The 27197-nt window shown below is 61.5% G+C and overlaps 4 protein-coding genes across 19 annotated transcripts in view; 1 reads left to right on the top strand and 3 right to left on the bottom strand.

Moving 5' to 3' along the window:
- Nucleotides 1-2549, bottom strand: part of HSPG2 (heparan sulfate proteoglycan 2) — a 58930-nt gene extending 56381 nt beyond the window's left edge. For all 8 annotated transcript variants that reach the window (XM_069874846.1, XM_069874848.1, XM_069874850.1 and 5 more), the window contains exon 1: nt 2436-2549. In XM_069874846.1, coding sequence (XP_069730947.1) covers nt 2436-2495 — 60 coding nt within the window. In that variant the 5' untranslated portion in view covers nt 2496-2549. The remainder of the gene's footprint in view (nt 1-2435) is intronic.
- Nucleotides 2550-4837: 2288 nt separating this feature from the next.
- Nucleotides 4838-17527, top strand: CELA3B (chymotrypsin like elastase 3B). Of its 9 annotated transcripts, none has more exons than XM_069874974.1 (10): nt 4838-5085; nt 5784-5860; nt 6806-6903; nt 8340-8474; nt 8564-8700; nt 10431-10576; nt 10666-10818; nt 15517-15581; nt 16057-16204; nt 16281-16456. In XM_069874974.1, coding segments are annotated over exons 1-9 (849 nt in total). In that variant the 5' UTR covers nt 4838-5048; the 3' UTR covers nt 16058-16204; nt 16281-16456. The 9 variants fall into 9 exon arrangements, with proteins under 9 accessions (XP_069731075.1, XP_069731074.1, XP_069731076.1 ...); XM_069874973.1 differs by having other exon boundaries at nt 15517-15627; XM_069874975.1 differs by lacking the exons at nt 15517-15581; nt 16057-16204; nt 16281-16456 and adding an exon at nt 11722-11801.
- Nucleotides 17528-17990: 463 nt separating this feature from the next.
- Nucleotides 17991-20661, bottom strand: SVBP (small vasohibin binding protein). Its single transcript, XM_069875005.1, has 3 exons — nt 20620-20661; nt 19057-19178; nt 17991-18186 (listed from the first exon to the last, which is right to left on the bottom strand). Exons 2-3 carry the CDS (start codon nt 19174-19176, stop codon nt 18100-18102), a joined length of 207 nt encoding a protein of 68 aa, XP_069731106.1. The 5' UTR covers nt 19177-19178; nt 20620-20661; the 3' UTR covers nt 17991-18099.
- A 2109-nt stretch (nt 20662-22770) lies between these two features.
- On the bottom strand, nt 22771-26646 carry LOC138730139 (E3 ubiquitin-protein ligase TRIM62-like). The gene is given in 12 exon segments (XM_069875010.1): nt 22771-23418; nt 23421-23456; nt 23459-23530; nt 23533-23694; nt 24796-24829; nt 24831-24927; nt 25002-25237; nt 25796-25891; nt 26245-26450; nt 26453-26518; nt 26521-26583; nt 26586-26646. Coding segments are annotated over 12 exon segments (1401 nt in total). The 3' UTR covers nt 22771-23146.
- Between the last annotated feature and the right edge of the window lie 551 nt (nt 26647-27197).

Below are 27197 nucleotides of genomic sequence, written 5' to 3'. Positions count from 1 at the left end.
CACACAAGCGTGTGCGAGCACACACGAGCGTGCACACGCGTGCGAGAGCCCCCAAGAGCACGCAGGAGCTCCCACGAGCGTGCAAGAGGGCACGGGAGCTCCCACGAGCGTGCAAAAGCCCATGAGGAGCTCATGTGAGCGTGCAAGAGTGCACGGGTCGCGTGTGAGCGCACACGCGTGTGCGTGACCCCCCCCTCCCCTCTTTCTCCTCCCCCTCCCTTCCCCCCCCCCCCAGGCCAATGATGTTATCACACATTCCTGCTGCGCCCTCACCCCCCCATTAACCCTTTGCAGCCCATGGGATGGGGGGGGGCAGCCCACATCATTCCCCCCCCTTGCAATGGGTGGATCCCCCTCCCCTCGCATTTTTTTTTGGGGGGGGGGCACATTCCTCAGCATCCAGGGGGTTGGATAATAAGGGGTCACCCCAATTCTGCCCCCCCCCAACAAGTCCCAGAGTGGAATAGGGCTGAGATGGGGTGCAAAGCGGGGACACCCCCCCTGCTTTTCTCCCCCCCCCAGCCAGGACGTGGGTGGGAGCCTCAAGCGGGGGGGGGGGGACAGCGCTGCCAGCATGGCCCCGAGCAACAAGGACCCCTCTGTTCTCAGCCCTGGGCACCAGCCCAGCCCCAAAACCAACCCCCCCCCAGACATGGGGCGGCCCCCCCCATCACCATCAGACCCCTCCCTTCATGAACAGCATCCCCCCCAAACACCAGAGCCTCCCCCACCACCGACCCCAACATCACCATCAGCCCCCCCCAACAACACCAGAGCCCCCCCATCACCATCAGACCCCCATCAGACCCCCCCATCACCATCAGACCCCCCCATCACCATCAGACACCCCCCATCACCCCCTCATTGCCATTAGACCTCCCCACCACCATGAGATCCCCCAAATCACGCCCCCAATCACCATTTGACCCCCTCATTACCCCCCCAATCATCATTAGATCCCCACCACCACTCCCCCATCACCCCCCCATCACCATCAGATCCCCCCCATCACCATCAGGCCCCCCATTATCCCCCCTAATCACCATCAGACCCCTCATCACCCCCCCAATCACCATCAGACACACCCATGACCCCCCCATTACCCCCAATCACCATTAGAACCCCCCATTACCCCCAACCACCATTAGACCCCCCATCAACCCCCATCGCCATCAGACCCCCCAAATCACCATCAGACCCCCCAAATCACCCCCCATCATCATCAGACCCCCCCATTACCCCCCTAAACACCATGAGACCCCCCATCAACCCCCATCACCATCAGAGCCCCCAAATCACCATCAGACCCCCCCAAATCACCCCCCATCACCATCAGACACCCCCGTTACTCCTCCTAATCACCATTCGACCCCCCCCAATCAGCCCCCCCAATCACCATCAGGCCCCCCCATAACGCCCCTCATCACCCCCTCCAATCACCACAGCCCCCTCCTACCCTGCTTAGCGACCCCCCCATCAAATTAGGGGGGCAGCCCCACAGCACAGCCCCCCAATATCACCCCCCCCAGCTGGGTGTGACCCCCCCCAGACGCAGATCCCCCCCCCGTGGGGGTATTTTTGGGAGGAAGGGTTATTTTTAGGGTGGCTGGCGCCTCCTGTCACCCTTTAAATTTAGCCGGGGCGGGAGGTGGGGGGGCAGGAAGGGGGGGGGGGGGAGCACCCCAAAAAGTAGGAGGTGACCTGGTGGGGGGGGCACAGCTGGACCCCAAGGGGCACAGCCCATGGGGGACCCCAAAACCAGGAGGGGACAGGGCAGGGGGACCCCAAAGAGCCTTTGAATCCTAGGGGACCCCAAAATCAGGAGGGGACAGGGCAGGGGGACCCCAAGAACCCTTGGATCCTGGGGGACCCCAAAACCAGGAGGCGACAGAGTAGGGGGACCCCAAGGGTCCCTGGGGGGGGTGAGGACCCCATGCACCCCACATTCAAGGGGGACCCCAATTCCCTTCGGGAACATCACAACCTCCTCAATTCCTTTAGAGGATCCCAAATCCACGGGGGGGGTGGGAACCCCGAATCCTTGCGGGGGGACCCCGACTCCTTGCAGGACGCCCCAATTCCTTGCAAAACACCCCAATTCCACTCGGGACACCCCAACTCCACTCAGAGGGACCCCGATTACACTCGGAGGGACCCCAAATCCACTCGGGACGCCCCAAATGCACTCGAAGGGACCCCGATTCCACCCGGAGGGACCCCGACTCCCCTCGGGTTGCCCCAATTCCACTAGGAGGGACCCCAATTCCACTCGAAGGGACCCCGATTCCACTCGGAGGGACCCCAGGTTCCCCTCGGGACGCCCCAACTCCATTCGGAGGGACTTTGATTCCACTCCAAGGGTCCCCAACTCCACTCGGGACGCCCCCTCCCCGCTCCCGGGGGTCCCCGTTTCGCGGGGGGTTGCCGGCACTCACCTCCAGGAGGGCTCCGAGCAGCAGGAGGGCGCCCAGCGCCGAGGGTCCCCGCCGCCCCATCGCCCCGCTCCGCTCCGTCCCGCTCCGCTCGGCGCCACCGCCCGCCCCGGGCCGCCCCGCCCCGCCGGGAAGGGACCCGCCCCCACAGGAGCCGAGCGGAGCCGAGCGGAGCCGAGAGCACCCGAGCAGAGCCGAGAAGACCCGAGCGGATCCGAGAAGACCCGAGCGGACCCGAGCGAACCCGAACAGATTCGAGAAGACCCGAGAGGTCCCGAACAGATCCGAGAAGACCCGAGCGGACCCGAGGGGACGTGGGGACCCCGAGGGACACTCCTGGCGCTGCCACCGGGACATAGGGGACATGGGGGACGCCCCTGGCACCGTGGGGACACCGTGGGGACAGTGTGGGGACGCGATGGGCAGCTCTGTGCTTGCCCATGAGGACATGAGGGGGTGGGGACGCCATGGGGACAGCTGGGGACACCGTGGGGACAGCGTGGGGCAGCTCAGTGCTTGCCTATGGAGGGGGGGGATACCGTGGGGACAGCAGGGGACACTGTAGGGACACCGTGGGGCAGCTCAGTGCTTGCCCGTGGGGACATGGGGGGGTGAGGACACCATGGGGACAGCGTGGGGACGTGTGGGGACAGCAGGGGACAGCGTGGGGCAGCTCTGTGCTTGCCTATGGAGGAGGGGGGAGTGGGGACAGTGTGGGGACACCGTGGGGACAGAAGGGGACACCATTGGGCAGCTCTGTGCTTGCCCATGGGGACATGGAGGGGTGGGGACACGATGGGGACACCGTGGGGACACCGTGGGGTGGGGACAGCAGGGGACACCGTGAAGGCAGCTCTGTGCTTGCCCATGGGGACGTGGGGGAGTGGGGACACCGTGGGGACACTGTAGGGACAGCGTGGGGCAGCTCAGTGCTTTCCCGTGGGGACATGGGGGGGTGAGGACACCATGGGGACAGCGTGGGGACGTGTGGGGACAGCAGGGGACAGCGTGGGGCAGCTCTGTGCTTGCCTATGGGGGGGTGGAGGGGTGGGGACACCGTGGGGACAGCAGGGGACACCTGTGGGGACAGCGTGGGGCAGCTCAGTGCTTGCCCATGGGGACACGGAGTGGGGGGAGACACCGTGGGGACAGTGTGGGGACACCGTGGGGACAGAAGGGGACACCATTGGGCAGCTCTATGCTTGCCCATGGGGATATGGGTGTGTGGGGACACCGTGGGGACAGTGTGGGGACAGCAGGGGACACCATGGGCAGCTCTGTGCTTGCCCATAGGGACGTGGGGGTGACACGACTGGGACCATGGGGCATGCAGTGCCCCCATAGGACCCCCCCAGCCCCTGGGCACAGGGGGCCCGGAGCACTATGGGGGCTATAGGGGACCCCAGGGGTTGTGGGGCACTGGGGGGGCTGTGGGGACACTGGACCTATAGGGGTTCTAGGGCTGTGGGGGACACTGGAGGTATGGGGTCTATAGGGGCATGGGGGTTATGGGGGGGCACCAGGGGCAGGGGGGTCTATAGGGACTATAGGGGGTCTATAGGGTCTATAGGGGGTCACAGGGAGCTATAGGGACTATAGGGCAGGGGGTATGGGGTCTGTAGGGTCACAGGGAACTATAGGGACTATAGGGCTGGGGGTATGGGGTCTGTAGGGTCACAGGGAACTATAGGGACTATAGGGCTGGGGGTATGGGGTCTGTAGGGTCACAGGGAGCAGCTATAGGGACTATAGGGCTGGGGGTATGGGGTCTGTAGGGTCACAGGGAGCAGCTATAGGGACTATAGGGCAGGGGTTATGGGGTCTGTAGGGTCACAGGGAGCTGCTATAAGGACTATAGGGCAGGGGGTATGGGGTCTATAGGGGCACAGGAGACTCTAGGAGCTATAGGGGTTATGGGGACTATAGGGGCCACCAGGGGCAGGGGGGTCTGTAGGAGCACAGGAATCTATAGGGGCTTTAGGGGCTATAGGGGGCACTGGTGCAGGGGGTTGTGGGGTCTATAGGAGCACAGCAGGGCACCAGGGGCAGAGAGGTATGGGGTTGATAGGGACACAGGAGTCTATAGGGGTTATGGGGATTATAGGGACAAGGGGGTATGGGATCTATAGGGGTACAGGAGACTATAGGGGCACAGGGGTCTATGGGGTCTATAGGGGCTATGGGAGGTGCCAGGAGAAAATGGGTATGGGGTCTGTAGGGGCACAGCAGTCTATAGGGTTTGTAAGGGCAGAGGGACATGGGGTCTACAGGGCCATGGGGGTTATGGGGTCTCTAGGGGCTATAGGGGGCACCAGTGCAGTTGAATATGGAGTCTATAGGGGGTGTCTAGGGTTTACAGGGTGTCTAGGGGTACCAGGGGCAGGGGCAGGGGGTGTATGGGGGTCTATAGGGGCACAGGGTCCGTAGGGTCCCCGCGGAGCACAGCTGGCTGGGTGCCGGGTGCCACGTCCCCCCAAGGCCAAGGTTAATGGTTAACCCCCCCAGCCCCAGGTGGGTACCGGGTGTCCCTTCCCAAGGGTGCCCTTGGGCCCCCCTGATAACTGGGGGGATTTAAGGCTGGCAGCCACCCCCATGCGCCCCGACTGAGCCAGGACCATGATGCTGAGTCTCCTCCTGCTGCTGGTGGCCGCTGGTAAGGTGTCCCCGAGCCCCCGACCTGTGTCCCTGAGCCCCAAACTCATGTCCCAATCCCTCCCTCTATCCCCCAACCATCTCCCCTTCCATTCCTTCATCCCCCCAACCAGCTCCTCATCCCTCCATCCATCCATCTATCTCTCCATCCATTCATCCATCCATCCTTCCGTCCATCCATGCATCTCTCCACCCATCTCTTCATTCCACCAACCAGGTCCTCATCCCTCCATCCATCCATCTATCCCTCCATCCATCCATCTATCCCTCCATCCATCCACCCATCTCCTTGTCCCTCCATCTATCTATCCACCCATCCATCCATCCGTCCGTCCATCCACCCATCCATCCATCCATCCATCCATCCATCCATCCATCCATCCATCCATCCATCCATTCATCCTTCTCTCCACCCATCTCTTCATCTCCCCAACCACCTCCCCATCCCTCCATCTATGTCTCCATCCATCCATCCATCCATCCATCCATCCATCCATCCATCCTTCCTTCCTTCCATCCATCCATCCATCCATCCATCCATCCATCCATGCATCCCTCCACCTCTCCATCCATCCATCCATCCATCTCCCCACCCCTCCCTCCATCCCTCCAAACATCTCCCTGTCCTTCCCTCCACCCCATCCCCACCTGTGCCGGGGTTGCGGGGTGCCCTGTGGTGATGTTCTCCCCATCCTGCAGGTAGCCGTGCTGCGGTGCTGCCGCAGTCACGAGTGGTCAACGGTGAGGATGCTACACCCTACAGCTGGCCCTGGCAGGTGAGCTGGGCACGGGTGGGGGGTTGCAGTGGCGGACGAGGGGCACCCATGGGTGCCAGGGCACCCACCAGTCTCATAGAATCATAGAATCACCAGGTTGGAAAAGACCCATCGGATCATCGAGTCCAACCATTCCCATCAATCACTAACCCATGTCCCTCAGCACCTCATCCACCCGTCCCTTAAACCTCTCCAGGGAAGGGGACTCAACCCCCTCCCTGGGCAGCCTCTGACAGGGACCAATGACCCTTTCCGGGAAAAATATTTTCCTCATATTCAGCCTGAACCTCCCCTGGAGGAGCTTGAGGCCATTCCCTCTCATCCTGTCCCCCTGTCCCTTGGGAGAAGAGCCCAGCTCCCTCCTCTCCACAACCTCCTCTCAGGCAGTTGGAGAGAGCAATGAGGTCTCCCCTCAGCCTCCTCTTCTCCAGGATAAACACCCCCAGCTCTCTCAGACGCTCCTCTTCTTCTCCAGCCCCCTCACCAGCTTCGTTGCTCTTCTCTGGACTCGCTCCAGAGCCTCAACATCCTTCTTGTGGTGAGGGGCCCAGAACTGACCCCAGGATTCGAGGAGCGGTCTCACCAGGGCCGAGTCCAGAGGGAGAAGAACCTCCCTGGCCCTGCTGGCCACGCCATGTCTGATCCAAGCCAAGATGCCATTGGCCTTCTTGGCCACTTGGGCCACTGCTGGCTCATGGTCAGTCGCTGTCACCAACCCCCCCAGGTCCTTCTCCTCCAGGCACTTTCCAGCCAGACTTCTCCTAGTCTGGAGCTGCTCAGGGTTGTTGTGCCCCAAGTGCAGGACCCGGCATTTGGCCTTGTTAACCCTCATCCCATTGGTCTCAGCCCATGGATCCGGCCTGTTCAGATCCCTTTGGAGCCTCCCGACCCTCCAGCAGATCCAGCTCCCACCCAGCTTAGTGTCATCTGCAAATCTCCCCATAGATCTCGCTGCAGTACGAGAAGGACGGATCCTTCCGTCACACATGTGGAGGGACCCTGATCGCAGCCAACTGGGTGATGACGGCCGCTCACTGCATCTCGTAAGGGACCCCCAGGGTGGGGGGTACGGGGGTGCTGGGAGGGTGCATGGAGGGGATGCAGGTTGCAGTGGGATGCAGGAGAGGTGCAGGGTGCAAGGATGGGGGCGTGGAGGGCATGCAGGGAGGCCACAGGGTGCAGGGAGGTGCTGGGGGGCAGGGATGGGTGCAGTGGGGTGCAGGATGAGTGCATGGAGAGGATGCAGGATGAAGGAGGGGTACAGGGGGATGCAGTAGGGATGAAAGGAAGGACCAGGGTGCAAGGCCAGGCGCATGGAGGGCATGCAGGGAGGGCGCAGAGAGCTGCTGGGGGGCTGGGATGCATGCAGGGGGGTGCAGGGGGGAGGCAGGGATGGTTGTAGGGGGATGCAGGGATGGTGCAGAGTGCATGGAGGGCATGCAGGGAGGGTGCAGGGAGCTACTGGGGGTGTGGGAGTGGGTGCAGGGTGCAGGATGGATGCACGGAGAGGATGCAGGGGGATGCAGGATGAAGGAGGGGTACAGGGGGATGAAGGAAGGTGCAGGGTGCAAGGACAGGTGCTTGGAGAGCACGTGGGGAGGCTGCGAGGTGCTGGGGGGCAGGAAGGTGCAAGGTGCATTAAGGTTATGCAGGGTGCAGGGATGGGTGCACGGAGATGGTGCAGGAAAGGTAGAGGAGGGAGGCAGGGAGGTGCAGGATGGGTGCATGGAGGAGGTGCTGAGTGCAGGGGTGCGCAGGGAGCAGGGTGGGTGCATGGAAGGGCCGCTGGGTGCAGGATGGGGGCATGGAGAGGGTGCAGGGTGCATGGAGGGGGTGCTGGGTGCAGGATGGGTGCATGGAGGAGTTGCAGGGCACTTGGAGAGGGTGCAGGGTGCGTGGTGGAGGTGCTGGGTGCATGGAGAGGGTGCTGGGTGCATGGTGGAGGTGCTGGGTGCATGGAGAGGGTGCAGGGTGCATGGGGAGGGTGATGGATGCATGGAGAGGGGTGCTGGGTGCATGGAGGGGGTGCTGGGTGTATGGTGGAGGTGCTGGGTGCATGAAGAGGGTGCAGGGTGCATGGAGAGGGTGCTGAGTGCATGGAGGGGGTGCTGGGTGCATGGAGAGGGTGCAGGATGCATGAAGAGAGTGCTGGCTGCATGGAGAGGGTGTTGGGTGCAGGATGGGTGCATGGAGGAGGTGCAGGGCGCATGAAGAGGGTGCAGGGTGCATGGAGGGGGTGCTGGGTGCAGGATGGGTGCATGGAGGAGGTGCAGGGCGCATGGAGAGGGTGCTGGCTGCATGGAGAGGGTGCAGGGTGCATGGGGAGGGTGCTGGGTGCATGGAGAGGGTGTTGGTTGTATGGAGAGGGTGCTGGGTGCATGGAGAGGGTGCTGGGTGCATGGAGAGGGTGTTGGGTGCATGGAGAGGGTGCTGGGTGCAGGATGGGTGCAGCACCCCCTAACATCCCCATCCCGGGCAGCTCCTCCCTCACCTACGAGGTGGTGCTGGGCGAGTACGACATGGGTGCTGCGGAGGGCCCCGAGCAGCGCATCCCAGTGAACCCCGACGACATCTTCGTCCACCCCAAATGGCGAAGCTCCTGCGTGGCCTGCGGGTAAGCGAGGCTCCCCAGGGCGGCTGGGGACGTCGTGACACGCTATGACACACCGTGACGCGCTGTGATACGCCGTGTCCCCGCGGCAGCAATGACATCGCCCTGCTGAAGCTGCAGCGCCCGGCGGTGCTGGATGCGGAGGTGCAGCTGGGGCAGCTGCCGCCCGCGGGAAGCGTCCTGCCCGATGGATACCCCTGCTACCTGAGCGGCTGGGGGCGGCTCTCCAGTGCGTCTGGGGTGCAGGGACACGGAGATGGCCGGGGGGATGGAAGGAAGGGTGGGGAGGTGGTTGGTTGGATGGGGAGATGGTTGGAGGGATGGCCAGAAGGGTTGGGAAATGGTTGAGGGGAGGGATGGGAAGACGGTTGGATGGATAGATGGAGGGATGGGTGGGGAGATGGTTAGAGGGATGAGGAGATGGTTGGTTGGATGGATGAAGGGATCGGGAAATGGTTGAGGGGATGGAGGGAGGCATGGGGAGATGGTTGGATGGATGGAAGGAAGGGTGGGGAGATGGTTGGGTGGATGGAGGGATTGGGAAATGGTTGAGGGGATGGAGGGAGGGATGGGGAGATGGTTGGATGGATGGAAGGAAGGGTGGGGAGATGGTTGGATGGATGGAAGGAAGGGTGGGGAGATGGTTGGGTGGATGGAGGGATTGGGAAATGGTTGAGGGGATGGAGGGAGGCATGGGGAGATGGTTGGATGGATGGAAGGAAGGGTGGGGAGATGGTTGGGTGGATGGAAGGAAGGGTGGGAGATGGTTGGAGGGATGGGGAGATGGTTGGAGGGATGGACAGAGGGGTTGGGAAATGGTTGAGGGGAGGGATGGGGAGATGGTTGGATGGATAGATGGAGGGAATGGGTGGGGAGATGGTCGGATGGATAGATGGAGGGATCGGGAAATGGTTGAGGGGATGGAGGGAGGTATGGGGAGATGGTTGGTTGGATAGATGGAGGGTTAGTTGGGGGATGGTTGGAGGAACGGAAGGAAGGGTGGGGAGATGGTTGGATGGATGGATGGGGAGATGGTTGGAGGGATGGACAGAGGGGTTGGGAAATGGTTGAGGGGAGGGATGGGGAGATGGTTGGATGGATAGATGGAGGGAACGGGTGGGGAGATGGTTGGATAGATTGATAGAGGGATCGGGAAATGGTTGAGGGGATGGAGGGAGGGATGGGGAGATGGTTGGTTGGATAGATGGAGGGTTAGCTGGGGGATGGTTGGACGGATGGAAGGAAGGGTGGGAGATGGTTAAATGGACAGGGAGATGTTTGGTTGGGTGGATGGATGGATCAGGAAATGGTTGAGGGGATGGAGGGAGGGATGGGGAGATGGTTGGAGGGATAGATGGAGGGAACGGGTGGGGAGATGGTTGGTTGGATGGATGAAGGGATCAGGAAATGGTTGAGGGGATGGAGGGAGGCATGGGGAGATGGTTGGATGGATGGAAGGAAGGGTGGGGAGATGGTTGGATAGATGGAGGGATCGGGAAATGGTTGAGGGGATGGAGGGAGGGATGGGGAGATGGTTCAGTGAATAGATGGAGGGTTGGATGGTGAACGGTTGGAGGGATGGATGGAAGTGTGGGATGGATGGAGAGATGGATGGAGGAAAGAATGGAGGGATAAAAGGAGAGTGGGATAATGGGAAGGATGGAGGGATGTGTGGGAAGAGGGAAGAAAGGATGGAAGAATGTAAGGATGAATGGATGGATGGATGGAGGAAGGGATGGATGGAGGGAGGGATGGATGGAGGAAGGGATGGATGGATGGAGGGATGGATGGATGGAGGGAGGGATGGAGGGAGGGTTGGAGGGAGGGATGGATGGAGGGATGGAGGGATGGAGGGATGGATGGATGGAGATGGGATGGCTGGGTGCGTGGCCCTGGATGGTCAGGGCAGACAAGCAGGACGTGGGGTGCCCCCTGGCCCCGCTAACGCCCCGCTGGCAGCGGGGGGGCCTCTGCCGGAGCGGCTGCAGCAAGCGCTGCTGCCCGTGGTGTCCTTCGAGCGCTGCACCCAGCCCGACTGGTGGGGCATCCTCGCCATCCGCGAAACCATGATCTGCGCCGGCGGCGATGAGAAAGCCGGCTGCAACGTGAGTGCCAGGCCAGGCCGGGGCCACGGTGGGGGATGTACACGGGGACACCCCTCTTGGAGCTCAGCTTTCCCCATCCTGCACCCCAGGGCGACTCGGGGGGCCCCCTGAACTGCCAGGCGGCTGATGGGCACTGGGAGGTTCACGGCATCGCCAGCTTCGTCTCCGGGCTGGGCTGCAACGCCAGCAAGAAGCCAACGGTCTTCACCCGCGTCTCGGCCTTCGAGGACTGGATGGAAGAGGTGGGCAAATGGGGGGACAAGAGCAGGGGGTGCTGAGGAGATGGGGTGCCAGGGTGCTGGGTGCTGGGGTGCTGGGGTGCCAGGATACTGGGTGCCATGGTGCCAGGGTGCTGGGGTACCAGGGACCAGGGTGCCAGGGTTCTGGGGTACCAGGGTGCTGGGGTGCCAAGATGCCAGGACGTCAAGATGCTGATGTGCCAGGGTGCCAGGCTGCTGGGGTGCTATGGTGCCGGGGTGCCAGGGTGCTGGGTGCCAGGGTACCAGGATACCAGGGCCCCAGGGTGTTGCGCTGCTGGGGTGCCAGGGTTCTGGGGTGTTAAGGTGCTGGGTGCCATGGTACCAGGGTGCTGGGGAGCCAGGGTGCTGGGGTTCCAGGGTGCCAGGGTGCTGGATGCCAGGGGGCTGGGGTACCAGGGTGCTAGGGTGCTAAGATGCCAGGACATCAAGATGCTGATGTGCCAGGATGCCAGGGTGCCATGCCAGGCTGCTGGGGTGCTATGGTGCCGGGGTGCCAGGGTGCTGGGTGCCAGGGTACCAGGATACCAGGGCCCCAGGGTGTTGCGGTGCTGGGGTGCCAGGGTTCTGGGGTGTCAAGGTGCTGGGTGCCATGGTGCCAGGGTGCTGGGGTGCCAGGGTGCTGGGTGCCAGGGTCCTGGGGTTCCAGGGTGCTGGGGTGCTAGAATGCCAGGGTGCTGGGGTACCAGGGTGCCACAGTGCCAGGGTGCTGGGGTGCCAGGATGCTGGATCCCATGGTTCCATGGTGCTAGCGTGCCAAGGTGCCAGGGTAACATGGTGCTGGGGTGCCAGGGTGCTGGGTGCCAGGGTACCAGGATGCTGGGGTGCCCAGGGTACCAGGTTGCTCAGGCGCCCGCTCTCCCCTGAGCAGCTTCTCCCTTCTTACAGACCATGATCCATAACTGAGCAATGGTGGCAGCGGTGACCCCCTGGCACAGCATCACACAAATAAACCCACAGCGCTGGCATCCCCTGTGTCCTCTGTGCGGTGTGGGGGTGGCTGGCACGGCCTGGGGGGCACCCAGAGGGGCCCAGATACCACGGGGATGGGCACCCGGAGATGCCAAGATACCACGGGGATGGGCACCCAGAGGGGACCAGATTCCATGGGGATGGGCACCCAGAGAGACCCAGGAGCCACAGGGACAAGGAGCCTCCCTGATTCCCCAGGGATGGATGCCCTCCGGGTGCACTAATACCACCCAGATGGGCTCCCAGAGACACCCATGTGGGCCATGGGGATAGTTTGCCCTGAGGAGCCAGGATACCATGGGGATGGGCACCCAGAGGGGCCAAGATACCATGGGGATGGGCACTCAGAGATGCCAAGAAACCACAGGGATGGGCACCCAGAGATGCCAAGATACCACGGGGATGGGCACCCAGAGATGCCCAGGAGCCACAGGGAGAAGGAGCCACCCTGATTCCACAGGGCTGGATGCCCTCCGGGTGCCCTGATACCACTCAGATGGGCTCCCTGAGAAGCCCTGATGCCAGCCCCGTGTGGTTCCAGAGGGCTGGGCACCCAGCGTGGTGCCATGGGCACAGAGATGCCCCCCCTGAGGTGCCCCGAGGCCCCGGGGATGGTCCCCTCCGGGTGCCTCAGGGCTGGACGCCCATGGCCGGGCTTCTCTCCTGCCCTCCTGGCCTGGTTGTCGCTTCGCAACCGCCAGCGCGTGACGGGCAAACAAAGAGGCTTTTCAGTAGCCACCTCGCCGCGGGCAGCACCCCAGGGACCCCCAGACGGGTCACCCCAACTCCACCCCGGCACCCCGCAGCGATGGTGCCACCAGCGCCCTGCGATTCCCCGCGGGATGCGAGTGGAAAATTCCTGCCGTGGGGCCATGGGAGTTTTATTGGCCCCTTGTCACCGCGTCCTCGCTGACCTTTGCCCTTCCCGCGGCTTCGGCATCGCCAACAGTGCCCGATGGTGCTTCCCCGGCACGCCAGGGCCCTTTGCTCGGGGCTCGGGGGGCTGAGGCCGCCCCAACTTGTGACACCAAACACGGCACGGGTGCTGCGGGCAGGGGAAGGGTGCTGGGAGCCCAGTTTGGATGCTGGGAGCCCAGTTTGGGTGCTGAGAGCTCAGTTTGAGGGCTGGGACCTTGGTCTGAGTGCTCAGTTTGGGAGCTGGGAGTTCAGATTGGGTGCTGAGACCTCAGATTGGGTGCTGGGAGCTGTTTGGGTGCTGGGAGCCCAGTTTGGGTGCTGGGAGCCCAGTTTGGGTGCTGGGCACTCAGTTTGGGTGCTGGGAGCCCAGTTTGGGTGCTGGGAGCTCAGCTTGGGTGCTGGGAGCTCAGCTTGAGTGCTGGGACCTTGGTCTGAGTGCTGGGACCTTGGTTTGAGTGCTCAGTTTGGGAGCTGGGAGTTCAGATTGGGTGCTGAGACCTCAGATTGGGTGCTGGGAGCTGTTTGGGTGCTGGGAGCCCAGTTTGGGTGCTGGGAGCCCAGTTTGGGTGCTGGGAGCCCAGTTTGGGTGCTGGGAGCTCAGTTTGGGTGCTGGGAGCCCAGTTTGGGTGCTGGGAGCTGTTTGGGTGCTGGGAGCCCAGTTTGGGTGCTGGGAGCTCAGTTTGGATGCTGGGAGCTCAGCTTGGGAGCTGAGAGCTCAGTTTGAGTGCTGGGCCCTCGGTCTGAGTGCTGGGACCTCGGTTTGAGTGCTCAGTTTGGGAGCTGGGAGCTCAGTTTGGGTGCTGGGAGCTCAGTTTGAGTGCTGGGAGCCCAGTTTGAGTGCTGGGAGCCCAGTTTGGATGCTGGGAGCCCAGTTTGGGTGCTGAGAGCTCAGTTGGAGTTCTGGGACCTTGGTCTGAGTGCTCAGTTTGGGAGCTGGGAGCTCAGCTTGGGTGCTGGGACCTCAGCTTGGGTGCTGGGAGCTCAGCTTGGGTGCTAGGAACCCAGTTTGGGTGCTGGGAACCCAGTTTGGGTGCTGGGAGCTCAGTTTGGGTGCTGGGAGCCCAGTTTGGGCACTGGGATCTCAGTTTGGGTGCTGGGAGCCTGATGTGGGTGCTACAAACATGATGTGGGTGCTAAAAGAAGGACATGGGTGCTGTGAGACTGGTATGGGCGCTACAAGGCTGGCACGGGTGATCCATACCTGATATCGGTGCTGCGAGCCTGGAATGGGTGCTGCAAGGCTGGAATTGGCACTGGAAATCTGGAATGGGTGCTGCAAGGCTGGAATTGGCACTGGAAATCTGGAATGGGTGCTGCAAGGCTGGCATCGGCGCTGGAAGGTTGGAATGGGTGCTGCAAGGCTGGCATCGGCGCTGGAAGGTTGGAATGGGTGCTGCAAGGCTGGCATTGGTGCTGGAAGCCTGGCATCGGTGCTGTGATCCTGGAACGGGTGCTGCGAGGCTGGCATCAGCCCCGCAAGGCTGGCACGGGTTCTGTGAGGCTGGCACAGTCGCCTGGGCCCCCCGGGGCAGCTCCTCCCTCGCCGGTGGTGCCAGCCGCCTCCGAACCCCCCGTGTCCTCTGGCCAGACCCACCCCCGGCGCGGTGACTCAGCCGGCGAAGCTTTTCCTTATATAACACGGTCTCAGCGAACACTCGCCCAAGTGCCCCTGCCTCAGTTTCCCCCCTTCGCTGCGGCGTCACCGCCACTGTCCCCGCCACCGCAGCCATGTGGATGGTGTCACCGCCGGTCGGTAAGTGCCACCTCAACACCCCAATGCCACTTGACCCCTTTGCAAGGTGCCTCCTTTCCCCCCCTCCCCCTGAAAAAAATCATCATTTTGGGGGGTATATTTGAAAAATAAGGGTTGTTGGCCGAGCTCGGCTTGCTCAGCCACGCAAATCGGGGCAGAAAAGCATAAAAACAAGAAAGCAGCCCCCCAAAATGGGTTAATTCTGCGCCTCCCCCAGCCGAACCCCCTTTTCTCCTCATCCTCGCGGGGGTACAAGTGCAAGTACCCCACAAAGCACACAGGGTCACCCAGGAAAAGCCCAAACTGCCTTTTTTTAACCCCAGAGAGAGTAATAAAACTGCAGTGGCAGCGGTTCGGAGCTGAGGAAGTCCCTCCCTTCGCTTTTGGGGCTGGAAATGGCAAGAGCGGGCAAGGCTGGTTTGCAGGGAGATGTTTGGGTTTGGTGATGCTCACCGGAGCCCAGATACGGTGTTACAGCAGCGCTAGTAACAAGCAACCAGTGCCTAATCCTACAGGGGATGCCAGGGAGGGTGGGGATGGGGATGGGGTGAGATCTTTGGAGACCCCAACACCACCGGCTCAGCCCCAGGCCAGGAAGATGAAGAGGTGGCACCAGATAGGAGCTCAACCAGCCAAACCCACCAGATCCAGTTAAATTTGGAGGCAGCAGAGCGACCATCCCAACAGGTTAAGGGGTGGATTTTCCATCTCCAACCACCCAACTCGAGCCGTGCCGGCAACTCGGGGCGCGGTGTCCAAAGGTCACATCCATCCCACTGCCGGCACGCAGAGCCACGGACCCCGGCAAGATTCCCAGCTCCAGGAATGTACTTTTAATTCCTTGCCTAGTGGGTTTGGTTTTTTTTTTTACATCCCAGGAGCCGTTTTTGATGGTGTCTCAGGGCTGGGACTGTGCTGAGTTGGCCTGGACTCAGCCTGGATGGTGCCGAGTTGGCCCGGGCTCAGCCGGGAGCGGGTACCGGGGGGCGGCGAGGGGAGGGGTGGCTCTTGTTTTGCTCTGACGTGCTGTTTTCTTTCAGATGAAGGATCTTCCCAGCTTGCCTGGCTTTGGGACCACGGCAAAGGCAGGGTGCAAAGCCCACTAGTAGGACATGACCCTTAAACTCTTTCTCTAAAGCTTAGCCCTATAGGTATATAAGATCGGTAGAGCTTAAACCTGGGGTTGGTTTTTAGTCTAAGGTTGGGTTTGGATTTATTTTTCTTCTTTTTTTTTGTTTCTTTTTTGTGGTTATTTTATTGCTTCTTTGGTTTCGTTTTCGCCTCTGGTGGGTAAAGATAAAAGGCAGGGCTTGATAAAAATCCTGCTGCTTGCTAAAAGGCTTTTTGGTTTGGTTTGAGGAGGGGAACGGCTTTGGTTTGAGGACGGGAACAGCCAGCAAGGCTCCTGCTAGCGGCAGCACATCTAAAATCCGCTCCAGCTCCTTAGCAGCGCTGGAAAAGAGGGGAAAAAACTCCCCAGCACCGACTTGCTACCTCGGGGTGGGGGGGGATTTAAATAACTCCTCAGTTGAAAAGCGGGTGAAGGTTCTGCCCTTCACCGCCGCCTCGGGGCCTTGCAGGTGTTTTCCAGGCAACAAAGAAGCTGTTCCTGAGCGAACGCGCAGGGCAGGGTTGGATGCTGGAATTCATCCGGAAAAACGCCGCTAACGGGCTCTCCGTGGCCAACCTGGTGGCCGGGCTCTCCTCCATCCTCTGCAGCCTCAACAGGTGGGGAGAAAGGGAGAAAAGGGCTGGAAGCATAGGGCTCAAAAAGCAGGACTCACTCCGGTTTCGCCCTCCCCAGGCAATACCAGTACTCGTGCTGGCTGCTGCTGGTGGGCTTTCTGCTCGACTTGGCCGACGGAGCCGTCGCTCGCCGCCTCAACGCCTGCTCGGCGCTGGGTGAGTCCATGGCGTCGCCTCACGAAGGCGCTGCCGGCTTCTCCTTTTTCCCCCTATTTTTCCTGCCCGGCAGCCACCTGCTCGCTCCCCACAGGGGCCAAACTGGATGATTTTGCCGACTTCACCACCTTCGGGCTGGCCACGGCGCTGCTGCTGCAGCCACAGGGCGTGCTGGCCGGGCTGCTGGTCATCGCCTACGTGCTGGCCGTGTTCGCTCGCCTCTGCTTCTTCTCCAGCGGTAAGAAAAGCGTTTCGGGGTGGTTTCGGGGTGGTTTGGGGTCGATTTCTCCCTCTACGGCTGAACATCTGGCTCCCAGCAGGGATCCCCTTCACCTACCGCGGGCTGCCCTGTCCCTACGCCTCCTCGCTGCTGGCGGGCACCTTCCTACTGGTGGACGGGAACATCGTCGTCCTGGGCGTCACCGCGGGCATCATGATCCTCTTCATGCTGGATCGTGGCTTCTACCCCCACGACAAGGTGCTGGAGTCGCAGCGCTGGAAGAAACTGGTTTATACTGGAGGTAAGGACAGGGCCAGGATTAAAACCCATCGCGATGGCGGCAAAGAGCAGATCCCAAAGGCTCTTCCCAATCCGCAGGGGTGCTGGCCGTGCTCTTCTTGCCAAGCGCGGTGGCTTCCGTCTATTGCCTCGCCTGGGCCACGTCCTACATCGTCTTCCCCTTCGCCATCTGGAGCTGCAAAACTCAACCTCATGCTTAGTAAAACCTTCCTGCTCGCTCTCCACCGACACCTCCCTTCGCTCTCCTCGCCAAATCCAAGCCTGGATTAAAAGAGGGAAACGATTGAGGGGTAGGAAAGGCTCCACTTCAAGGAAGCCCCAAAACCACATCTCTGGGGATGAGGTTGAGCAAACCCCATTCCCCCTTATGAGACCAACAACCCCATTCTGGGGACCCCCAAACCCTTCCCAGCTCTGAGGAACATGAAAACCAGGGATCACTCCCGCTGTACAGCGTTAATTTATTAGGAGGGGGATTATTTTGCACCCCCAAAAATGAGGATGCCCCCTCCTTGAGGGAAGAAAGCTGACGATCAAACTCCAGAGAGATTCTGGAAATCAATTCACCGGCAGTGGTTCGGTGTTTGTTGTTTTACCTGTGGCTGTAGGGAAATAATCTCTTTTAACGTGTTTTATCCCCGTTCTCTCGGCGTTTGCTCGCTGGGGTGGTGGAAGGGGAATGGGGGATGTGACACCGGTGATCTGAACTCTCTGGAAAGCCAGAGGACGCCGGCCGGTGGCAGCTGGAAAAGCAGGAGGGCGTGTGGGTGGAGGAAGGAAGCCAAGGTCAAACCTTGCAGGGAGAGCAGCGGAGAGAAACACTCGGGGTCCCCGGGGAGGCTCCTGAGGCGTGAGCAGCTGCAAAAGCTGGATGCAGGGCCGGATCCAGGCCCGGCGAGGGCAGGAACGTTCCCTCTGGCAGGGAATCGGCACACCGCGGGCTGGCTCGGCGCTGGGACAGCCGGAGCTGGCACTCCAAAGCCACAGCTGCTCTGGCACCCAGCCCCGAAACCGCTCTCCCCCACGCTATTCCCACCCGGCAGCAGGCCGGGACGCAGCCGCCGCTGCCGCGGAGGGACCAGGAGAAACATGGAATGGCCACAGAGTTTATTTAAAAAAAAAAAAAAAAAAAAAAGGGGGTTATTTGAGAATAAATAACAAAGGGGGTAGAAAAAAGGAGGGGGAGCGGGGCTGGTTGGGGTCACTCGCCGGATGCCTGCATCTGCTTGCAGAAGGAGTCAAACTGCTGCTGCTCCAGCTCCGTCATCACGCGGTTGAGGGCGTAAATCTGTGTGGGGAGAGAAAAGGGGGTGAAATGGGGGGAAAAGGGGGGGAATTGGGGGGGAAAGGGGGGGAAAGGGGGGGAAAATGAGGGGAAAATGAGGGGAAAATGGGGTAAAATGAGGGGAGAAGGGAGGTGAAATGGGGGAAAACGGTGTAAAATGGGGGAAAGGGTGTAAAGTGGGGGAAAGCGGGTGAAACAAGGGGAAAAGGGGGGTGAAATGGGGGGAAAAGGAGGTGAAATGGGGGGAAGGGAGGTGAAATGGGGGTAAAGGGGGGAGAAAGAGGGAAAGGGGGGAGAAAGAGGGAAAGGGGGGAGAAAGGGGGAAAGGGGGTAGAAAGGGGGAAAGGGGGGAGAAAGGGGGGAAAAATGAGGGGAAAGGGGGGAGAAATGAGGGGAAAGGGGGGAGAAATGAGGGGAAAGGGGGGAGAAATGAGGGGAAAGGGGGGAGAAATGAGGGGAAAGGGGGGAGAAATGAGGGAAAGGGGGATAAAGAGGGTGAAATGGGATAATATGGGAAAAGGGGAGGGGAAAAGGAGGATAAAGAGGGTGAAATGGCAGGATAATATGGGAAAAAAAGGAATGAAGTGGGGGGATAATGAGTGTGAAACTGGGGCTAATGGGGGAAAAAGGGGTGAAATGGGGGGATAACAGGGAAAAAGGGGAGGTAAAATGGGGGGATAAAGAGAGTGTAACTGGGAGATAATGGGGGGATAACAGGGGAAAAGGGGGGTGAAAATGGGGTGCTAACAGGGGAAAGGGGGGGATAAAGAGGGGTAAATGAGTAGAGGGGAAAAGGGAGGGGAAAGGAGAGGGGAAACAGGGGTGGAATTAGCCCCAGCACTGCTCCGCGCCCCCCGCACACTCGTTTCTCACCTCTGCCCGCTGCCGCTGCTTCAGCTCCTGCTGCGCCGATTTCTGCTTGGCCTTCTCCAGGCGGGACGGCGGCTCCCGGGGCCGCGGCCTCTCCTTGCGCCCCGCCGCGCTCGGCTCCATGGCTGGGGGGCATGGGGGGCACCCCACAGACAGCCCTTCAGCCCCACGGACTGCCAGCCAGCCAGCCAGCCCCCCCCCCAGCCTGCCCCACACACAGACAGACAGACCCCAACCACACCGAGTACCCTCAGCCCCATGGGTAGCCCCCCAGCTCCCCCACGTCAGCTCCCTATGTCCCCCAGCCAGCACTGCATGCCTCAAAGACAGCCCCCCAGCCTCACAGACAGGACCCCAGCCCCCCATCCATCCTCCCCATCCCCACAGACAGCCCCCCAGCCATTCCTCCAGCCCCACAGACAGGTCCCCGGCCCCTCAGACATCCCTCCAGCCCCTTGGACAGCCCCCTAGCCATCCCCCCAGTCCCATGAACAGGCCACCAGCCACCCCCCAGCCCCACAGACAGGCCCCCAGTCCCCTAGACAGTTCCCTAGCCCCACAGCCAGCCTCACAGCCATGCCCCCAGCCCCATAGACAGGCCCACAGCCATCCCTCCAGTCCCATGCACAGGCCTTCAGCCCCTCAGACATCTCCCCAGCCCCATAGACAGGCCCCCAGCCAACCCCCCAGTTCCCTAGCCCCCCAGACAACCCCCTAGCCATCCCCCCCAGCCCCATAAACAGGCCCCCAGCCCCCCAGGCAGTTCCCTAGCCCCACAGACAGCCCCCTGGCCATCCCCCCAGCCCCATAGACAGCCCTTCAGCCCCCCAGGCAGTTCCCTAGCCCCACAGACAACCCCATAGCCATCCCCCCAGCCCCATAGACAGCCCTTCAGCCCCCCAGGCGGTTCCCTAGCCCCACAGACAGCCCCTAGCCATCCCCCCAGCCCCATAGACAGCCCTTCAGCCCCCCAGGCAGTTCCCTAGCCCCACAGACAACCCCATAGCCATCCCCCCAGCCCCATAGACAGCCCTTCAGCCCCCCAGGCGGTTCCCTAGCCCCACAGACAGCCCCTAGCCATCCCCCCAGCCCCATAGACAGCCCTTCAGCCCCCCAGACAGTTCCCTAGCCCCACAGACAACCCCCTAGCCATCCCCCCAAGCCCCATAGACAGCCCTTCAACTCCCCAGGCAGTTCCCTAGCCCCACAGACAGCCCCCTGGCCATCCCCCCAGCCCCATACACAGCCCTTCAGCCCCCCAGGCAGTTCCCTAGCTCCACAGACAACCCCATAGCCATCCCCCCAGCCCCATAGACAGCCCTTCAGCCCCCCAGGCAGTTCCGTAGCCCCACAGAGAGCCCCCCTGGCCATCCCCCCAGCCCCACGGACAGGCCCCCAGCCCCCTAGCTATCTCCCCCAGCCCCATGAACAGCCCCCCATAGCCCAGGAGCCGCCCCCCAGGCCCCCAAGCCCGCCCCTCAGCCCCACAGACAGTCTCTCGGTCCCACCGACAGCCCCCCCAGCCCACTATGGGCCCCACGGAGCCCCCCCCCCAGCCCCCAGTACCGGAGGGGCCGGGCCCGGGCCAAGATGGCGGCGCTGCCCCCACCAGCCTTTGGCCACGCCCCCCGCGGCACCGCCCGGACAGCGCGGGAGGGGGCAGCGCCGCCTGGCGGACGGGCGGGGTACTGCACCCTATAGAGTCCCCTCTATGGGATCCCCCCTATAAAGCCCCCCCTATGGCATCCCCCCTATAGAGCCCCCCAGACAGACAGACCTGTATAGGGTCCTATAGACACAGCCCTATAGAGCCCCTTCTATAGAGCCCCCCCTATGGAGCACCTCAAGACAGACAGCCCTATAGACACAGCCCTATAGAGCCCCCACCCACTATGGAGCACCTCAAGACAGACAGACCTATATAGGGCCCTATAGAGCCCCCTCTATAGGGCCCCCTCTATGGAGCACCTCAAGACAGACAGACCTATATAGGGCCCTATAGACACAGCCCTATAGAGCTCCCTCTATAGAGCCCCCACTATGGAGCACCTCAAGACAGACAGACCTATAGAGATAGCCCTATAGAGCCCCCCATAGAGCCCCCTCTATGGAATTGCCCCTATAGAACCTCCTGAGACAGACAGCGCTATAGCGAGCCCTATAGACACAGCCCTATAGAGATAGCCCTATAAAGTCCCCCCATAGAGCCCCCCAAGACAACCACCCCTACAGGGCACCCTATAGAGCACAGCCCCTGTACAACCCAGCCCTACAGATCTCCCCTATAGATCACCCCTATTGATCACTCTTGACAGGTCACATCCCCTTTTAGATCATGTCCCTGTTGATCACCCTGATAGGCCATATCCCCTATAGATCACATCCCCTATAGATTACATCCCGACACAGTCCAGCCCTACACATCACACCCACTATAGGTCACCCGTATACAGCCCCGCTCTATAGCTCACTCCCTCTATAGGCCACCCCCCTATAGACCGCGTCCCATACACATCGCAGCCCCCCAAGCCCAGCAGCCCCATAGGGGACCCATCCTGGGGCTGTGACCGTGTGGCACAGCACGGTGGCACCGTCCCGCGGGGCACGGTGCATATAGCACGGCACAGCATACGGTGTAACGTATACGGCTCACGCCACGGCACAGCCCAGCACGGCACTGTCCACATGCCACCCAGCACCATTTCATAGCTGTGCCACGGCACAGCCTGGCACCATGCCGTCCCATCCCCACGCTGCGGCACGTCCTGGCACCGTGACGTACCACATCCCAGTATGGCACCTTACCACAGCGTGGCACAGACTGGCACCGCATCAAACCCGTGCTGTGGCACAGCCTGGCATGGCACCATGCCATGGCACAGTCCGTAACGGTGCTGTACCCACACCGTGGCATGTCCTGTCCCCATGCCATGGCACAGCCTGGCACTGTGCCGTACCCACACCATGACACAGCCTGGCACCATGCTGTATCCATGCCATGGAACAGTCCGCAACGGTGCCGTACCCACACCGTGGCACGTCCCAGCACCATGCCATGGCACAGCCTGGCACCGTGCCGTACCCACACCGTGGCACAGCCTGGCACCGTGCTGTATCCATGCCATGGAACAGTCCGTAACGGTGCCGTACCCACACCGTGGCATGTCCTGTCCCCATGACATGGCACAGCCTGGCACCGTGCCGTACCCACACCACGGCACAACCTGGCACCATGCTGTATCCATGCCATGGAACAGTCCGCAACGGTGCCGTACCCACACCGTGGCACGTCCCAGCACCATGCCATGGCACAGCCTGGCACCGTGCCGTACCCACACTGTGGCACAGCCTGGCACCATGCCATATCCATGCTGTGGCACAGTCTGTAACGGTGCCGTACCCACACCGTGGCATGTCCCATCCCCATGCCATGGCACAGCCTGGCACCGTGCCGTACCCACACCGTGGCACAGCCTGGCACCATGCCGTATCCATGCCGTGGCATGGCTTGGCACCGTGCTGTACCCACACCATGGCACAGCCTGGCACCATGCTGTATCCACGCCATGGCACAGCCTGGCACCGTGCCGTACCCACGCCGTGGCACAGCCTGGCACCGTGCCGTACCCACACCGTGGCTCATCCCAGCATGGCACCGTACCACAGCGTGGCACGCCCTGGCACCATGTTGTACCCAAGCTACGTCCCGTCCCCACGCCACGGCGCATCCCAGCACCGTGCTGCACCCACACCGTGGCTCGTCCCAGCATGGCGCCACACCAGGGCGTGCCACATCCCGGCGCGATGCCATCCCCACGCCGTGGCACAGCCCCAGCCTTCTCCACCACCCAGCCCCTTCTCTCCAAATCCATTTATTGCAGCAGCCCGGCCCCCCCTCCACCAAGCCCCGTGCCCCTCCTGGAAGCCCAGCCAGAGAGAAGAGGCGACGGGGTGCAAAGGCCGGATCCTGCCCAGCGCCGCGGGCAGTTCCCGGGGCAGGAGCAGCCCAAACCTCCACCAAGCAGCGAGAAAACCCCCGGCGGGGGCAGGAGGAGGGACGGGACCCGTGGAATGTGGGGATCCAGGCGCCCCGTTAGATGCGGACGGTGTTGATGCGGAGCGGTTGGACGTTCTTGCCGTTGGCGTGACTCTGCCCGGGGCTAAAATAAGAGCAGAGCTTGCCGGGAAACTTCTCCCGAAAGGTGTAGAGCCAGGACATGTCGTCGGCGTTGTAGAAGATGAGAAGGCCCTTGTCGTAGTCCAGGAAGACGCCCACCTTCTCCAACTTGCTCTTGACGTTGAGCCGGGTCCAGGGCTCGGTGCAGGCGCTGTACTGGTTCCCATCGTGCATGACGATGCAATAAACCCTCGGCTGGGTTGAATCTGGATGCTGCCCTTGCGGTGACGGCTTCGTGGGCCAAGCCGATCATCCACTGGGTCTTCTCGGAGACCACCACCTCCCAGTAGTGGACGCCGCCGCCAACGCCTCCGAGCCCAGCACGGAGACTTCCACGTCGAAGCGTTTCGGGGAGTCCTGCAGCGGCTGGGGGTGCAGGTTGCCGTACGCCACGATGGTGCAGTCGTCGGAGAGGATCAGGCGGTGGTGAGCTGTGCCAGGGTCCAGCGTCAGGGCTGCCGGCACTGGGGGGGACACAGGGACAAGGAGGGACAGATGTCAGCACAGACTGCTCCATCCCAGCCCTCTGCACAGGGATCCGAACAGGCTGGATCCATGGGCTGAGACCAACGGCAGGAGGTTTAACAAGGCCAAATGCCGGGTCCTGCACTTGGGGCACAACAACCCTGAGCAGCTCCAGACTAGGAGAAGTCTGGCTGGAAAGTGCCTGGAGGAGAAGGACCTGGGGGGGTTGGTTGAATATGAGCCAGCAGTGGCCCAGGTGGCTGAGAAGGCCAATGGCATCTTGGCTTGGATCAGACCCAGTGTGGCCAGCAGGGCCAGGGAGGTTCTTCTCCCTCTGGACTCGGCACTGGTGAGACCGCTCCTCGAATCCTGGGGTCAGTTCTGGCCCCTCACCACAAGAAGGATGTTGAGGCTCTGGAGCGAGTCCAGAGAAGAGCAACGAAGCTGGTGAGGGGGCTGGAGAACAAGAGGAGCGGCTGAGAGAGCTGGGGGTGTTTAGCCTGGAGAAGAGGAGGCTGAGGGGAGACCTCCTTGCTATCTCCAACTCCCTGAGAGGAGGTTGTGGAGAGGAGGGAGCTGGCTCTTCTCCCAAGGGACAGGGGACAGGACAAGAGGGAATGGCCTCAAGCTCCACCAGGGGAGTTTAGGCTGAATATTAGGAAAAAAATTTCATGGAAAGGGTCATTGGGCACTGGCAGAGGCTGCCCAGGGAGGGGGTTGATTCCCCTTCCCTGGAGGGGTTTAAGGGATGGGTGGACGAGGTGCTGAGGGACATGGGTTAGTGATTGCTGGGAATGGTTGGACTCGATGATCCTGGGGTCTTTTCCAACCTAGTGATTCTATGATTCTATCATCCCTTGCTGGACATGTCCCCATCCTTCTTCAATGATGTCTCCATGCCTCACTGGAGATATCCCCATCCTCCTCATCCCTCGCTGGCGATGTCCCCATCCCATTCTTCACCAGCAATGTCCCCATCCCTGTGCCTTGCTTGGTAATGTGAATGTCCCCATCTTCAACCTTGCCAGGAATGTCCTCATCCCCAATCCCTCACCGGGAACATCCCGACCCCCCAATCAGCCCATCCCCGCGCCCCTCACCAGGATGGATATCTTGGAAAAGGGATTTCCAGATATGTGTATTGCAGTGGTCCCATGTATTTGGATGTGGGAAAGTCCTCATAGGTCAGGTTGGTCTCATGGATCTTCCCTTCAACCTGTGGAGAAGAGACGCTGGAGAAGTTGGGATGACACAGAGGACCCCACTCTCATCGCAGTCTCACCCACCTCTCGGAAAGGGAAGCGACGCGGCTAAAAAGGCGTGTTTGTCAGCTTCAGCCAAGCGTTCCTGGAGGATCTGGCTGCCCTCCTGCACCTTGCGCAGCTGCTGGCTGTAGCGCTGGATCTTCTGCTCGATGTCCGTCAACGTCCGTGCCGTATCTGCCTCCAGCTCCTCCAGCATCGCCTTCTGCCGCTCCCGCAGCAGCCGGTGCAGCCGCTCGAAGGCCTCTCCGATGGTCACCCGGAGGCTCTTGGCTGAGGACTTTTGGGGCGCAGGGGGTGTCAGAACTCCCCAGTCCTGCCCAACCCCTCCACGAATCCATAATTCCCCAAATAAATTCCTACAACCTTCTAACCCAAACAATTCTGGATACTCAAGGATGGCTTTTTGACCCTACAGACAACCTAAAATAACCCCATTGCTGGTGGGGTTGGAAAGAAAACTGAATCTCGCCGCAACCTGAACCCCTGAGTAAGCGGGAGGGGACGGATATAAAATAAAAAGGAACCAGAAAGATAAATAAAAGCAGCCCTGAAGGAAATAAAAGAGCAATGAGCAGCCCGATGGGCGGCTTCATCAACCTGCCAGTGGGTTTTGGGGTAGTGGGAAGGAAAGTGGAGCAGGTCCATGAACTTGCAGGGTTTGGGGTCTGGGAAGGAAAACTGGAGCAGGTCCGTGAACTTGCAGGGTTTGGGGTCTCTGGGGTAGTGGGAAGGAAGACTGGAGTAGGTCCATGAACTTGCAGGGTTTGGGGTCTTTGGGGGTCCCGGGATGGGGTCAGTGAGTTGCTGTGGGAGCAGAGCGCGTTCCCCCTCATACCTTGGTCTCAGCCAGTTGCCGCTTGAGGAGGTGCAGGGCTTCCGTGTGGCCACGCTCGCTCTCCTGCAGCCCCTGGAGCTGCTCCTTCAGCTCCCGCTGCAAGGGAAAAAAATATGGAATAGGGGATTTGGGGGGAAAAAAAAAGGATCCCAGCAAGGCAGCTTTCCTGCTGAAACCCAGATGGAGGGGTTATGGGGGGCACGGGTCCCAAAGGAGCCCCAGTGTGGATGGAGAAGGGGATCCCATGGTTGCAGAGTCTATGTGGATTGAGGGATGGACAGACAGACAGGATGAAGCGATGGAGCAACAGCGAGGAAGAAGGGACAGATGGACAGAGCTCAGAAGAGCAGCTGAGGTCTGGGGAGCCTGGAGGGATGATCCTTCATGGCCAGGAGCAAGGAAGGAAAGCGAGGAAGGAAAGCGAGGAAGGAAAGCAAGGCAAGACTCACTTGGAGCTCCTCGAAAGCATCATCCACGTTGGTGACCTGGTGCTGCTCGTGCATGGCAGGCTCGTCACAGAAGAAGCGACGACGGCGCGGTCGGAGCAGGAAGAGCTTGACCTTCTCGTGGTCTTTGCAGGGGAAGGGGCTGCGCTGGGCGCCCAGGATGGCGTCCAAGGGGAAGGCGCTGTACCGCTCCACGATGTTGGCCAGCTGAGGCTCGGGGCCAGCGTGGGCTCGGTAAAGGTTCGTCGGCACTCGGGGCAGTCACGGGGGCCCTGGCCTCCTGGCGCACCCAGTGCTCGGTGATGCAGCGGCGGCAGAAGTAGTGCTCGCAGCCGAAGCTCACGGGTCCTGGTAGATGCTCAGGCAGATGGAGCAGAGCAGCTCGTCCTTCAGGCTGCAGGCCATGGCGGGGCTGCGGGAGAAGGGGGGGCAGGGGGTCAGCAGGGAGAATGGGGGGCAAGAGGACTTGGGGGAGAATGGGGGGCAGGGGCGGTGGAAGGGAGAGCGGGGTAGAGGGTCGGGGGGGAGAATGGGGGGCAGGGGTTCAGGTGGGAGAAGGGGGAGAATGAGGGCAGAGGGACTTGGGGGAGAATTGGGGGTAGAGGGTTGGGGGGGAGAATGGGGGGTAGGGGTCAAGGGGGCTTGGGGGGAGAATGGGGGGCAGGGGGACTTGGGGGAGAATGGGGTCAGAGGGACTTGGGGAGAATGGGGGGCAGAAGGCTGGGGGAGAATGGGGGCAGAGGGTTGGGGGGAGAACGGGGGCAGGGGGGCGGAGAATGGGGAAGAATGAGGGTCAGGGGACTGGGGAGAATGGGGGGCAGGGAAGGGGAGAAAGGGGAGACTTGGGGGTGAGGGATGTGGGGGAGATGGGGGGTGAGGGCTGGGGGAGAATGGGGGGCAGGAGGCTGGGGGGAGAATGGGGGGCAAGGGGGCTGGGGGGTGAGAATGGGTGGAAG

The sequence above is a fragment of the Phaenicophaeus curvirostris genome, chromosome 22 (assembly GCF_032191515.1).
Source record: "Phaenicophaeus curvirostris isolate KB17595 chromosome 22, BPBGC_Pcur_1.0, whole genome shotgun sequence".
NCBI classification, from domain to species: Eukaryota; Metazoa; Chordata; class Aves; order Cuculiformes; family Cuculidae; genus Phaenicophaeus; species Phaenicophaeus curvirostris.
This window is presented reverse-complemented; position numbering and strand designations above follow the sequence as displayed.